Below are 15,335 nucleotides of genomic sequence, written 5' to 3'. Positions count from 1 at the left end.
AAAAAGTGTTTTCTGATTATTCTAACTAGCTCCTAGTGTCCAAAGAAGCACTTGGAACAAAAGTGGGCATTCTATCAATATTTACATGTTATTATCTTGGAAACTTTAAACATTCAAAGCAATATTTTAATTTAATGGATAAATTTAATGTTTCCTATGAAAGTGCAGCCTGAGGGATTACTGAAGATCAGTCTCTACTTTTGAAGCATATTATCAGAAAGGGCTGATATCACAAGAAGAAGGTGGAACCAAGAAAGGGTTCTGGACTTATAGTACTGCACTAGGAAAGCACAATAGCTTAATAAGCATTTGGCCTCACCTCATCTTTAGCTTCTGCTACTTTTTTTTCAAATAATTATAGGAATTTTATTTTTTCTTTCATTTTTTAATGTTTTATTGTTTACGCTGTTACAGTTGTCTCCATTTTCCCCCTGCCCCCCACTCTCCACCCAGACCGCCTCTCACTTCCATAGTCAATCCCCACACTATTGTCCATGTCCTTGGGTCTTTTATATGTTCTTTGACTAATTCTTTCATTTTCTATCAGCCCACACCCCCGTCCCCCCTCTCTTACAGCTCTCAGTTTATTCCATGCTTCTGGTTCTATTTTGCTCATTAGTTTATTATGTTCATTAGATTCCTATTATAAGTGAGATCATATGGTATTTGTCTTTCAACAAACAGCTTACTTCAGTTAGCATCATAGTCTCCAGTTCCATCCATGCTGTCACAAGCAGTAGGAATTCCTTCATTTTTCCCGTTGTGTAGTATTCCATTGTGTAAATGTACCACAGTTTTTAATCCACTTATCTACTAATGGGCACTTAGGCTGTCTCTAAATCTTGGCTATTGTAAATAGTGTGCTATGAACCTAGGTTTGCATAAGTTCTTTCAAATTGGCGTTTCAGGATTCTTAGGGTATATTTCTAGCAGTAGAATTGCTGGTTCAAAAGGCAGTTCCATTTTCAACTTTTCTGTGAAAATTCCATACTGTTTTCCACACTGGCTGCAGAAATACACAGTGCTATGAACTTTATGGATGCTCAAGCAATATTTGTTGGCTGACTTAATGGAGCTATATTTGCAAAATGGCAAGGATGTGAGGAAACTTTCCTACATAAAGAAAAGCATTCACATTGCTAGACATTTGGTAGGCACATAAACAGTATAATTTGAACCTAAAAGGAAAAGTACTCAAACCCTATCAAATAGATCTAGTTGCTAGGCAGCCCAAATGTCAGCACCATGTTTCTGAAACTTAATTAAAAACATCATACATTGTATGTCATCAAATTTGAGGACATTTCTTTCATGCCTTTCAATTCCTATTCCCTGCCCCAACTTCCAATTAAGAAAATGTAACTAATAGCCCTGGATGGTGTGGCTCAATGGATAGAGTGCCAGCCTATGAACTGAAAGGTCGCTGGTTCAATTCCCAGTCAGGGCACATGCCTGGGCTGTGGGCCAGGCCCCCAGTTGGAGGCGTGTGAGAGGCAACCTGTCAATGTATCTCTCACATATTGATGTATCTCACACAACGATGTTTCTCTCCCTCCTTTGCCCCTCTCTAAAATTAAAAAAAAAAAATCTTAAAAAAAAGAAAAAGAAAATGTAACTAAAACCTAAATCTCACTTGTCTGGTGATATTTCCAAATAAAATCAATGTGTCTAGCAGTTATTTAAGAATTATATTTACAAGTGAGACACTGGATGGTGTTTCTTTTAAAAATTGCCATATTCAATGCCAAACTTCCAGAGTGCAAGCAATTTGGAATTTGTTCATGATTGCAATGCCACACCTTCATACATCTGATTTAATCTGCTGAATATCTAGGGACAAATGACTGGTCTAATATCTCTCAAGAATGGTTGCTTACTTATGCCCTGGGTATGAATTTAAGTTTTAAAACAATAAGATATTTGGGGCATTCTTTTCTTTCCACTAGCATTGAGTTTCAACTAGACATCAGGTGCATGTGACAAAGAAGCTGTAGATCTAACTGTAGAGGTTTACCCTATTTCAGGATCATTTTTCCTTTGTTTTAAGCAGTTGTCTTGAACTTTTTCCAACTTCTGTTTATGCTCTCACCACTTGCAAGTGGCAATGTGGGAATAAGTGATAGAGGTTATGGGCGCAGTCAAGGTCATTAAGGTCAAGGCAAACTGGTTCGTTCATTCTGGAGATTAAGTTCATTGTCTTACCCCACTAGTGTTCTACTTTAAAAATGGTGTTAGATAACAGTAACATATAATGAATCATTTTGATTTCCCAATTTACCAGCTACCCAATTATACCATTCATTGTATATTACAGTAGTTATTGAGATAAATATCAAGTCTCACTATCAGATGCTAGAGGAAAGAACAGAAAAAACATGATGAAAATAATTTTATTCAGTGAAATGGGGACTACTCAAACTAGTACCTAAGATCAACTTCTATTTTGCAAGGCAGTGAAGGGGTTATACGATAGTTATTAATATACTAATGATAACAAGAACAAGAATAGTTTACATTTTACTGAATTCCAAGCACTGTATTAAGTGTATTGCTTAAAAGATGGAAGAAACCCTGGGGATTATCTAATATAAGATATTTGTTTTACAGTTGATGAAATGGGCCTAGAAAAAGTCAAGTTACATGTCAAGTGTCAGTTAGTAGAAGATTCAGGTTGTCACCCACTGTGCTACTGTTAAAGGGTCTTGATCTCTTCTTTAATGTGTCATAAAATAACCATAGTATCTCTGTGTACATCTTTCTTCCAATTCAAATTATAACTCAAGTCATTAGACTAAGAGATAAAGGTGAAAAGGAAACTATATAACTTTACTGGGAGGAAAAAAGAAAAACAGTACTTTCTTTTAAAACAAGAGAGAAAAATAAAAGCAATTATTTGAAATGAGGTTTGCATTGGCAGGAAGTTGGAGAGGGTAGACCGACAGGTATCTAATTATAAGGGGAAAAAAGGAAGGAGAGTTTACAATGTTGAATATGCAACTCAGCCTTCATTTCAATGTGCACAGACCTCAGCAGACAGCTGGAATCCTGCTGGAGAAGGAGGACTTGGAAACAAACTGGAAGACATTGGAGAGACTTTAACCAAAACAAACACCAGCAGAGAATGTGGTTGGCAGCACTGAAAAAGCAAAGGACTCTCTGAGTCACTCTGACATTAATTTTTAATGGCATCATGCTTTCATTTTGCTGCACAGAATTTGGTGTTATCATACATACACACATATTATATGTTATTAACCTAAATAGCATAACATTACAAACAACAGAAATATAGAATAGAAAAATATAGAATAAACATTATACCCAGTATCACACTATTCATCATTTTTAATGTGCATATTTAACATTACTGTTATCAGAGTGTACACATAATATGGAATACTTAACATCTAAAACAAAGTTCTATGCTGCTAGATAGCATCGTAAATATTGCTTTTCAGAGCAATGACTGAATATAAGGTGTAGGGCGCTGCTTTGAGTTGTATCTGGGACCGTAGCCTCATACAAGCTGGGGCCTGAGAGAAGCTCCATAAGTCTTGGCCAGAAAACTGGTAATATGGTTGATAGGCAGGACCCAATAATAGCTCCAAGGGCCCCCAGGGGAAATCAGGCCTAGAAGTAAATTATACTCCTTGAAGTATGCTTTGTGTCTTTCTCAAGCTCTGTTAATCTTATACCAGATAACCAACTCACACTGGTAAGGACATTTACTGAATTCCTGGGCCCTGACCCAAATCCCATTTGGTGCCATTATGTTTACTCATCTCGGACCCAAGCAATTTGGTGTGTTCCTGTCATTAGTCTTCTTCGAACATCACCTACTCCCTGTAAATTTAAGATACTGGTGAAATTAGATTACCTATACATTCCTGCTAACTATACCACCCCCTGGGTAGCCCTCTCAATAAAAGCCATTGAGCCCAGGGGCTCAGGGCCTTGAGAGAGAATCGCCTTCCCCTCTCCTTGACAGGCAAAGGGTGTCTGAAATGATTCTCCTATCTGCGGGGAATCTGGGGACTTCACAGGCCGAGTCCCCCATAATAAGGCAATTAATTTCATCTTAGATTTTACTATTTAGAATTTATGCTGAATTTGCCTTTTTACAAAATAATAACAACAGTAAATATGATACCAATACCTATCTTTAAAAGATATCTACCATATGCCAAACATTTTTAAAATTACTTTCTTAGAATGCATTTATTTATTTATTTATTTATTTATTTATTTATTTATGTGTGTGAGAGAGAGAGAGAGACATCAATTTGAGCGAGAAACATTTATTGGTTGCCTCCTGTATGAACCCCAATGTGGGATCGAACTCTTAACCCCAGTATGTGCCTTGACTGGGAATCAAACTCACAACCTTTAGGTATATGGGACGATGTTCCAACCAATAAGCCACCTGGCCAAGAAAGCCAGACGTTTTATATGCATTGTTTCTAAATTTTGACAAATATTGCAAATTAGGTATTATTTAGCTCCATTTATTCACAATGAAATTGATACTCAGAGGTTAAGTGACTCACTTAAGGTCCTAGTTAATTAATGGCCAAATAAGCATTGAATCAGTCCCTCTGGTTCCAATGTAGGAACTTTTTTCACCACAATATACTCCTTTTCCATTAAAACTGGATATTTTTGTGCTTTTTTCTGTATTTTTGGTGTTTATCATATATTTCCAAAAGTGGGATTATAGGTATAAAAGGCATGAACATTTTTAAAGTGTTTACCTGCAGGTGGAACCTAACCAACAAAACAAACAAGCAAGGAAAACATAACCAGCAACATTGAAAGAAAAAAGAAACCAAAAGAATCAAGAGGGAAGGAGGTGGGGTGGGGAACGGGCAAGCAAGGGTCAAATCATGGAACATGGATAAAGGACCCATGGACAAAGCCAAAGTGGGGAGGGATTGAGGGAGGGAGGTGGGGAAGGGAGGCAGGGGAAAGTGGTGGTGGAAAAATGGAGACAAATGTATTTGAACAATAAAAAAAATAAAAAACAATAATGTATTGTACACATATAAATTTGTTAAGAAGGTAGATCTCATGTCCTTGCCACAAGAAAAAAATCTGTAATATACATACACAGTAATTTGGCTAAAGATTCTTAGTCAGCTATTCTACGAGCAAAAAGAACTTCACAGAAATAAAATCACTGTCATCAGCAATAGTAATGGTGATGGTGGTGATATTGTAAAAATAAAAATTGTTTTCCATGAAGAAGGTTATGATGTATAGTTCCACCATCCCAAAACTTTTTACAGAAAGAAATTAACTTGAGATAAATTAAAAGAGTTCACATCAATAAGTGAGAAAGGAAAATGTATCTGATGTAAATAAAGTGTCTATGATTGTTTACCTTATGTAACACAGAGGTTTCTGCTTTGAAGATCTGATAGCAGAAAACATTCTCTATTACTGGATATACATATACGTATACATATACATATACTTATAATTTTTTTAGGAATTATAAATATGTACAGGACCTAGCATATGATAGAAGCTTCATGCAGATTTATTTACAAGGAATTGATATGGACTTGCTGGGTCCTGCTGAGGATGTGGAAAGCTGGACAGAATGCAATCCCCACCCCAAAACCAAAAATGCTGAATAATTTACAAAATCATAATTTTTCCTGAACCAGAAACAAAGTCTCAAGGTAACAAACTGGCCTGAAATCCAAAGAAAGATAAGCACCTGCAAGGAGGAATCAACATGAGCACTGGTTCGACTGTGGCTGCAGGGAGAAGACAGGGTCACCATAGAACCTGGTATATATAATTCAGCTAAATTTTTATGAACTACTGAAGGCCAAGTGTGGGCTAACATGAAAGCACAGTAACCTTCAGAGTCACTGATACAAAAAGAATTTATGTACACTTGCAGGCCTTTCTCCATGGATTTATAGTAATGACTTGGTGGAGAAGAGAAGCTATTTCAGTAAGAAAAGCATGCAACCATGTCCAATTCCTTTGCTCTTAAGGAATAAAAGCCTTAAGTTATAGGGGAAGTGCAGCAAGCCTTGCCTCCCTTCCAATGTACAGATGAAGACCTCCTGCAGCTATGGGAAATGTAAAATAAATAAATAAATAAAAGAGGTCCACTTCTGGGGAAGGGGCAGGAATTAGTCCTGTGACCAAATCATTTAGAAGTATCCTACCAATAGAAGAAGGTCAACATAACTAATGAAGTCTAACTTCCATGATCTAGAGGCACAGACTCTACCTATGACTTAAGCTGAATCAGAGAATCAGAGAACTCCTCCCTACCTCACACCACTAGATTACAAGCTCTTAGTATGAAAGCAATAGCAGTGTACCACTATTGGAGGTGCAAGAGCATGGAGAGAGAATCTTTGAGGCACAAATGCATAAGGATGGTCTACTGAAGGTAGAATGGGAATATTGAGAGAAAGTATTCAGCAAACAAAACCTCATGCTAAATACAAGGTAAGAAGAATCTGAAGCTGATAATGAACTGAAGGTAGCTATAACAACATAACTGAAACATACCTCATATTATTCGATTGACTCAACCTCTGATATTAATGACCTAATAGAATAATAGTGGCCATTTCAAGGCATACATATTGTTTGACATACAGTATCTGGCAAACAATGGCTGAGATACAAAAAGCAAGGGGGAAAAATCCCACTCTCAAGAGACAAAGCAATCAACATAATCAGCCATATACTGGTAGATGACTTAGATACTCAAAGTATAAAATAGAAAATTTAACATGACTATGATTAATACATGAAAGGCTTTAGTAAATCATAGAAAACATGCATGAATAAATGGAGACTTCAGCAAAGATGTTAACTATAAGAAATTAATGGAAATGCTGGAAATGAAAAACAGTAAAAGAGCTAAAAAACACTTTTGGAAGTCTCATCACTATACACAAAAAAGCTGAGTAAGGAATTGGTGAAGCTGAAGATAGTAAAAAAATTGATGCAAACTGAGACACAAGGAGAAAAAAGAATGAAAACAAATAAAAAAACATATTCACACAAACAAAAAATAAAACAGAACATTCAAGAGCTATGAGTTAATATGTTAAATCACATATCCAATAAGCTTCGAGGACCCCAAGGATGATAAATCCCTCCCACACAACATTTCATATTTAAATTGCTGAAAAGCAAATATAAAAAACAATAAATATAAACTATTAAAATAAACACATTTAAAAAAAGAGACAACTCTTAAAGGTAGTCAGAAGAAAAATACAAAGGAGAAAACAGGAAGACAAGAGTGATATATTTAAAGTTATGAAAGAAAAAATCGTGAACCCAAAATTCTATATCCAGTGTAAATATTTTTCAAAACCTCAGGAGAAATTAGGACTTTCCATGCAAGCAAAAGCAGAGAATTCTTTACCAAATGCCCTGCATTATAAGAAATATTACAGGAACTTATTCTGGCTTAAGAAATATCATATCCAGATAAAAACTTGGATTTACCCAAAGAAATGAAGATTCCAGAAATAGCTCAAATGAATGTAAGTGTATTTTTCTTTCTTTCTTAGTGGTGGGGGGTAGGCAGAGACAAATGTATTTGAAAAAATAAATTAAAATAAAATAAAAAAAACTAATTTAAAAGTAAAAAAAGAATTCTTCATATATTCTGGATATTAAAATTAAAAAAATAAAAAAAATTAAAAAAAGAATATTGAAAAATGTACATTCATTCACTTGGAGGTGTTAAGGAAACAATATAACATAAAATAAGTTAGGAGAAAAAGTATATTTCAAAATATTAAAAGTGACCATCTCTAGGCAGAATATTGTTATTAATAAAATTAACTAATCTGAGGAGCTTGTTAGGTACAAATTCCTGAGCCCCCACTCAGTCAGCACCCGAACCCCTAGACCACACAGCTACCCAAAGTAATGGTTATGCATATCTTGGTTCTTATTTTTCTTTTTAACTGCTATAAAAGATAATTGACTAAATAAAAAATAGTACTGTTGAGAAAACAAAGTAGTAATATGGGATTATACCATATGTAAAAGCAAAACGTACAACAACCATAATCATAGTACACAAGCTGGCAGACCACACAGTGTAGTAGTAGAATCTTATTTGAAGATCTGTACTGTGTAACTTAAGATGTATATTGAAAAACTCTTCATTCTGGTGGTAGTTATATGACTGAATGTGTCCAAAATAATAAAATTGTACACTTTAAGTGGTCAATTTTACTGAATGTAAAATGCAGTAAGTCCTCACTTAATTTTGTTGATATGTTCTCTAACTTTTGATGAAATTAAATATAATGGAAACCAATTTTACCATAGGGTAATTGATATAAACAGGATTTAAGTTCCTATGGCATCTCATCAGCATTATAAGGAAACATCACTGAACAAAACATCATTTTTCGAGGACCTGCTGTATACCTCAATAAACCCAAGTTTCAAAAAACAAAATATCATGCACAACTCACCTTTTTACGCTCTTGTTTTTTTTTTCTCATGGCATCACAATTCTGATGACTGATGATAGGAAACCATCTTTTTGTGCTACCTCACCTTAGTTTTGCCTTTAAACTTTTATAAAGTGAGGTTTTTATTCTTAAGATATGATGGCGTAGAGAGTTCTATACCTTCAAATCAAAACAAGAATACACACATGCACACATTTAAACACACCTGTCAGGAATTACAATGCATATAGATCCATGGAGATTATAAAGGTACCATAACGACGAGGAACTTCTATGCATAAGGTGTAGGTATGTATGCATAATGTAAACATTCACCTAGATCGCACAAATGTTAAATAGTCATTCAGTCTGAGATGTAACTGAGGTAACATAAACAATATATTTGTATCTGTATCACATCACTGTCTATAACTCACTGATTCCTTTAATAGGGAAGGATAAAATGGTTAGAAAAAAACTTTAGTCTTGAATATTGGCATTCTCTCTGTTCCCTATACTCACCAAAGTTCTTTCTGCTTTTAGGACCTTTCCACAATGTTTTTTTTTTTTCCTACTACTCAACTTATATACTATTAGAATCTTTGTGCTAATTTTAAGGATCTCCCCCATCCCAACCTGGATAGAGAAATTAGAAAAGAAACCCTTTCTAGGAAGTTGCAGCCTTAAAGGTACAAGGCTTGGGAAGTGGAGAGCACCTTTGTCTGAACTAGAAAGAAACCCCTTCTGCTGGACCTATATATCAAAACACCTCTACACAACCCTAATATAGAGGACCTGTTACCAGTCTACGGTGAGGATCAGCCTAGGGACAGTGATATGTTTCTGAGAGACAGGCCTGGAAAAGAGGAACACTGCATTTCTACAGAAACTTACACAAGATTGAGAAAATGTCTATTCCCCATATTAGAGAATAGGGGAAGGGCACCTGATCAAGGTGATAGGGCCACTAAAGCACCCCCAACTCCAAGCTAGCCTTTGACCTGCCCTGCTTCTGCCTAGAATGCATCAAAGCCATCCTTCGTACTAGATTTTTGCATGGTTATCTCATATTTGTTCTCCTGGTTATCAGTTTACCTCTCATTTCCCCAAGGAGGCTAATGCTTATACGTCTATCTAAAATAAGCTGTCCTGTTGTATGCTTTCATATTCCCAGGAATTTTCTTACAGAGAATATATTACAATTGTAATTATATGGTTACTTATTGTTGTGCTTACTTATATATGTGCCTCCCCCACTCAGCCCACACACACTCACAATTAATCACTTACACTTTTCTAGACCATAAGACCCAGAAGAACAGGGACCATCTCTTTTGTTAATCACTTTATCTCCAGAGACTACCACAGTGCTTAGCAAATACCTTCTACTTAATAAAAAATCACTAAATAAATGCAGAGGTTATTTTTGTTAGGTTCTTTGGCAAACCCTGCCACACTCATGTACACAGTATGATATAAAATGCTATGGAAACTCAGTAATTAAAGTGGTATAGAAGTATAATATAAAACAAGTGATATTTTTATTTTGGTACATCTTATTTGAATTAGTTTCATTTTCAATTGGTGATTTTATTCTCTGCTAACTATTTTTAGATCCTATGTTTGGTTGGTTGGCTCACTATGGATTGACAATCCATTCCTTTTGTAATAGTTGTCACAGATGTCCCTGAGCTATCTTAATGTGATTCATCTCTCTAAGTTAAATGTTGTGTTTTTGTCATTTGATTTGCATTGTAAGGTTCTGACTTGCAATCAGTGTTGTTATTAGAAAAGTGAGAATGAATGCATAGCCTATCTCTACTTACCGAATAGATTCTGCCATAAGTACCTAGGCCAATTGTTTTATCCAGTGAGAATATTCCAGTTGGATCCTGAAAATATGTAGAACAAAAATTATCAATGTTCTAGAATGGTATATCTACTCTGCCCTGCTCCCATAGAATGGGAAGAACCTAAGTGTCATTTACCAAAAGAAGAGACATGTGACAATCTCCAAGGATTAAATGTAGTCATTTAGGAAAAAAAACAACAGTAATTGCATATTAATTATCATGAAACTGTAAAATGCATACAGTTACCTGTAGTTGAGATATATGCATAATATAATTAAAGAGTATATTAATATAGAAATAAGTTCTCTTACTTGCAATTGAAATAGTCTTTTAATATCCATTTTTGGGGAGCTAACCAAGCAGGCAAAAGGTTTAGGTTACAGCAATGATGAGTACATATTGGATATATAATCTATATAGTTATGCATGTAATAGTAATTCTTAAGGAATAATATCATCTCTAAATATGAATAACAAAGCAAGATTATGGCATTAAAAGTTTATCACTTAAAAAACTAGACAAAAACTAGGTTTTCTTTGATTTTCAATGAATCTTCACATATCTTTTCATGGCACAAATTCACTGATACTTTCTTTGTGTTAAGCCTAAATGTGGCATCATAGAAGACAAAATATAATGTGTTTGTGGATAAATTCCTAAGACTTCCATTTATCCTTGAACATTTTTCCTTACCTTAAAATATGGATATTTCTTTCTTGGTCACCACAAAACGTTTTTAAAAATATTTTATCACTACATAAATTTTAGTCTAGCAGCTAATTTTGCTATTTTATCAAAACTTAGGTATGAGTATGTGCAAGTTTATACACATAGTGGTGTAAGTGCTGGGAAATTCTTAGATATTCATGTGCCTTATAAAAAGCACATTTTATATATTCAAAATTATTTAACCTTGTTTCAAAACATTATTACTGTGACAAATGTGAGCTAAACAGAAAAACATATATGCAGTGTATATACTGAAATTATAGACTCCTTAAAACTGGTGTGCTATTTGTGTAATTTAGCAAAACTGTCATAGGAAAATTACAGCTCTGGAATTACTTCAGTCAACAATTATTCAACTAGTCAGGAAACATTTCCACTAACTATGACTCTGGGTAAGTTATTTACACTGTTAAGGATTTTTAACATATGTAAAATGGAGGTGCAGTATTATGTGATTTTGTAGCTGTAGCTCTAAAATTCTATGAGAATAATTATAAATCCAGATATTTCCACTAAATTGATACAACTATTGTTAGAGAAAACAGCAGCCTATTTATTAAAAATCATCATCAAAATCAATGTTACAATATGCATAGTATCATTATAAATAAATAGTTCAGGAAATATGCTCCCAATGAAAATTCAAAAGTTACCTAAAATAATCATTTTGAGGATTCAAGAGAAGTAAAAATATATTGTTATAGTGGACTTACAGTAAGCATATCATTGTTGTTATAACTTAATGAAAAATTTATGAATAAAAGTCAACAAAGGAGTTTCTATGGTTCAGTTTGAAGATTTTATTACTTTATCATATTTCACTGAAGGATATCAATGAGGAATTATTATTAGAAATTATTAATTCTAGAGAAAGAGCATTGGGCTATCTGTCAAAAGAATCAAATATGCTAACTGATTCCTATCAGTAAACTACTTTCTGTTAGAGTTAAGACTGCATTGATAACCTTGGACAGAGGGAAGAATCAACTTTGGCATAATCTGACTGGTAAGGAGTGTGTTAGAGACTAGAGAAGACAGGCTGAGTGCACATGTATGGCAGCGCTAGAGGATATTTAAATGGCCAGCTGGATATCCTGAGAAGAGTGGGATTTAAAACATAAGCGGAATCTTCAGCCTAGAGCACCAGAGTCCAAAAAGTACACAGAAAACAACCAGCAGCGAAAAGTGACAGGGTTCCTCCCTGCCAGAGATGGGAGATCGGAGATACAAAGAACTGTTTAAAGGGCCAGTGCATACATTTTTATTTGCAGCCACATACCCTGGGGTATGGCAAAGGAGGGGGCAGAGTGGGATGGACACCTAAGGAGAGAATGGCGAAGAGGCTTTGGGAGAGAACTAAGGAAATAGCTGGTGAGATCCTGGTGGTGAGTCATCCCCTATATGACAGCAGCCATCTTGCTCAGGCAGACCACTTCCCTGAGCAGCAGCATGAGAGGAAACAATAGCCCTGCCCCTACAATTCCCTCCACTAGCCCAGTGGAGCTTAAGCCTGACTGCCAAGTACAGCATGGCAGTCCCAGATAGTAGAGCCCTGGCTAAACAGGGTGCAGAGTGGTCTGGAGACATTTGAGGAGAGACTGGAGACAGAGACTTTGGGAAGACAATGGAGAGAGCAGCGGGAGGGATACCAGTGCTGACTCCTCCCAAATAGAGCAGCAGCCATCATGCTCTCACAGACTTCTCCCCTGAGTGGCAACAGAGTGAGAGCACCCAATAACCCACACCTAAGAAGGGACTCTTCCCCACCCTGTGGTGCCTAAGCCTGAATGCTGAGTGTGGAGTGACTAGATTAAAAACTGAAGGAGACAGCCAAGACAGTAGATTCCTGGAAGTCTCGAACAGTCTCCCTAAGGTCAGATGGGGTCAAAAGCTGAAATCATCAAAGGCAGATCCTGTAGAAAAGAAAAAAAAAGCAGTTGCCTAAGACAGAAGTTCACCACAAACTCCGGAAGTCAAGACAGATCAATTTAAGAAGCAGAAGCAAAAGAGAAGAACCCCACAAATAACGGAAAGCCAAAGAAACACACACTCTCAATTAAAGGGCAAGGAGGAATCCCCAGAAAGGGAACTAAATGAAATAGAGTCAAGTAAACTATCAGATACTGAGTTCAAAACAATATCTCTAAAGGAGCTCAAAGAGCTCAATGATCTCAGAGATGATTACAAAAAACTACACGGAAACTATGAGCAACTGGCTGCAAACTATATTAGCAAGAAAAGGGACATAAAAACTAACAATAAGAGGCAGGAAGAAATGAAGAATACAATTTCTGAATAGAAGAACAAAATAGAAGGAATAAAAAGCAGGCTAGATGAAGCAGAAGATCAAATCAGTGAGCTGGAGGACAATGTAGAAAAAGCCCCAAGAAAGAGTATGAAAATGAGAAAAGACTCAAAAAGAATGAAGAGGCATTTAGGGACATGCAGCAAAAACTAAAATGCAACAATATCCATATAATAGGGATACCAGAAGGAGAGGAAGAAGAACAACAGATAGAGAATCTGTATGAAAAAGTAATGATGGAAAACTTCCCTAATTTGAGGACAGAAGAAGAAACACATGTCCAGGAAGCACAGAGGATCCCATTCTAGAGGAAACAATGAGGCCACCTCCAAAACACATCATAAATAAAATGGCAACTATCAAAGACAAACAGAGAATCCTAAAGACAGGAAGGGAGAAACACGTAGTAACATACAAGGGAACCCCCATACAGCTAGCGGCTGACTTCTGAACAAAAACACTACAAGCCAGAATGAAATGGCAAGAGCCAATCCAAGTAGTGAAAAGCAAGGGCCTGCCGTCAAGACTACTCTACCCAGCAAGATCCTTAATTAAAATAGAAGGTGAAATAAGGAGTTTCTCAGACAAAAAAAAAGGGCTAAAAGAATACACCTCCTCTAAACCAGAACTGCAACGTATGCAAAATGGACTGCTTTAAGAAGATGAAGAAAAAGAAGGAGAAAGAAAAGAACACAGGTACAAAGGGAAAAAATGATAAAGTACCTATCAATAATAACTTTAAATGTAAATGGACTAAATGCTCCAAGAAAAGGACATAAGGTAGCTGAATAGATTAGAAAACATTAACCGCACATATACTGCCTACAAGAGACCCACCTCAGAACAAAGGACCTACACAGACTGAAAGTAAAGAGATATAAAAAATATTTCAAGAAAATGGACAGGGAAAACAAAAAAGGGTAGCAATACTTATATCAGAAAAAATTGACTTCAAAACAAAGGACATAAAAAGAGACCCAGAGGGACATTGTATAATACTCAAAGGAAGAATCCATCAAGAAGACATAAACACTGTAAACTAACATGCACCCCACATAGGAGCACCCCGATATATAAGGAAAATCGTGAAGGATTTCAAGAAAGATATAGACAGCAACACACTGATAGTAGGGGATTTTAACACACCATTGTCAAAAATGAATAGATCTTCCAAACAAAACATCAACAAGGATATTGTGAAAATGAATGACGCATTTGATCAAATGGACTTATATGACATATATAGAACCTTTCATCACAAAAAAGCAAAATACGCATTCTTTTCAAATGCACACAGAATATTTTCCAAGATAGACCACATGATGGGATGCAAAACAAGCCTAAACGGAAAATCAAAACCATAACAAGCATTTTCTTGGACCACAAGGACTTTAAACTAGAAACCAACCTCAAGGAAAGAACTCAAAAACATTCAAACTCATTTAAATTGAATAGTACACTATTAAACAATAAAGGGGTCAATAATGAGATAAAAAAGAAACCAAAAAGTTTCTGGAAAGAAATGAAAATAAACACATGACAGTCCAATATCTATGGGACACAGTGAAGGCAGTCCTGAGAGGGCAGTGCATAGCAATACAGGCTGACCTTAAAAAGATAGAAACATTCTACATAAACATCCTAACCATCCAGCTTCAAAAACTGGAGAAACAACAACAAACAAAGCCCAAAGCAAGTAGAAGAGAGGAAATAATCAAGACCAGAGTAGAATGGAATGACATAGAGACTAAAAGAACAATTCAAACGATGAACCAATCCAGGAAATGGTTCTTTCAAAAGATAAACAAAATTGACAAAACTTTAACTAGACTCATCAAGAAAAAAAGGGAGAGGACCCAAATAAATAATATCAGAAATGAAAAAGGATAAATAACAACTGAGACCACAAAAATGCAAAGGATTGTAAGAAATTACTATGAACAATTCTATGCCAAGAAATTTGAAAGTCACGATGAAATGGACAAATTTCT

General features: G+C 35.6%; 1 protein-coding gene across 1 annotated transcript in view; it reads right to left on the bottom strand.

Moving 5' to 3' along the window:
* NRK (Nik related kinase) overlaps window positions 1–15,335 on the bottom strand; it is a 241,434-nt gene that overhangs the window by 217,178 nt on the left and 8,921 nt on the right. Inside the window, 1 exon segment of the mRNA XM_054576925.1 lies at window positions 10,283–10,348. Within this exon segment, the coding sequence (XP_054432900.1) occupies window positions 10,283–10,348 (66 nt within the window).

Source organism: Pteronotus mesoamericanus, unplaced genomic scaffold (genome assembly GCF_021234165.1).
Source record: "Pteronotus mesoamericanus isolate MK-2021 breed Mesoamerican mustached bat unplaced genomic scaffold, CSHL_Meso_final contig_37, whole genome shotgun sequence".
NCBI lineage: Eukaryota > Metazoa > Chordata > Mammalia > Chiroptera > Mormoopidae > Pteronotus > Pteronotus mesoamericanus.
Note: the sequence above shows the minus strand (reverse complement) of the source record. Positions and strands in the feature narration are given on the sequence as shown.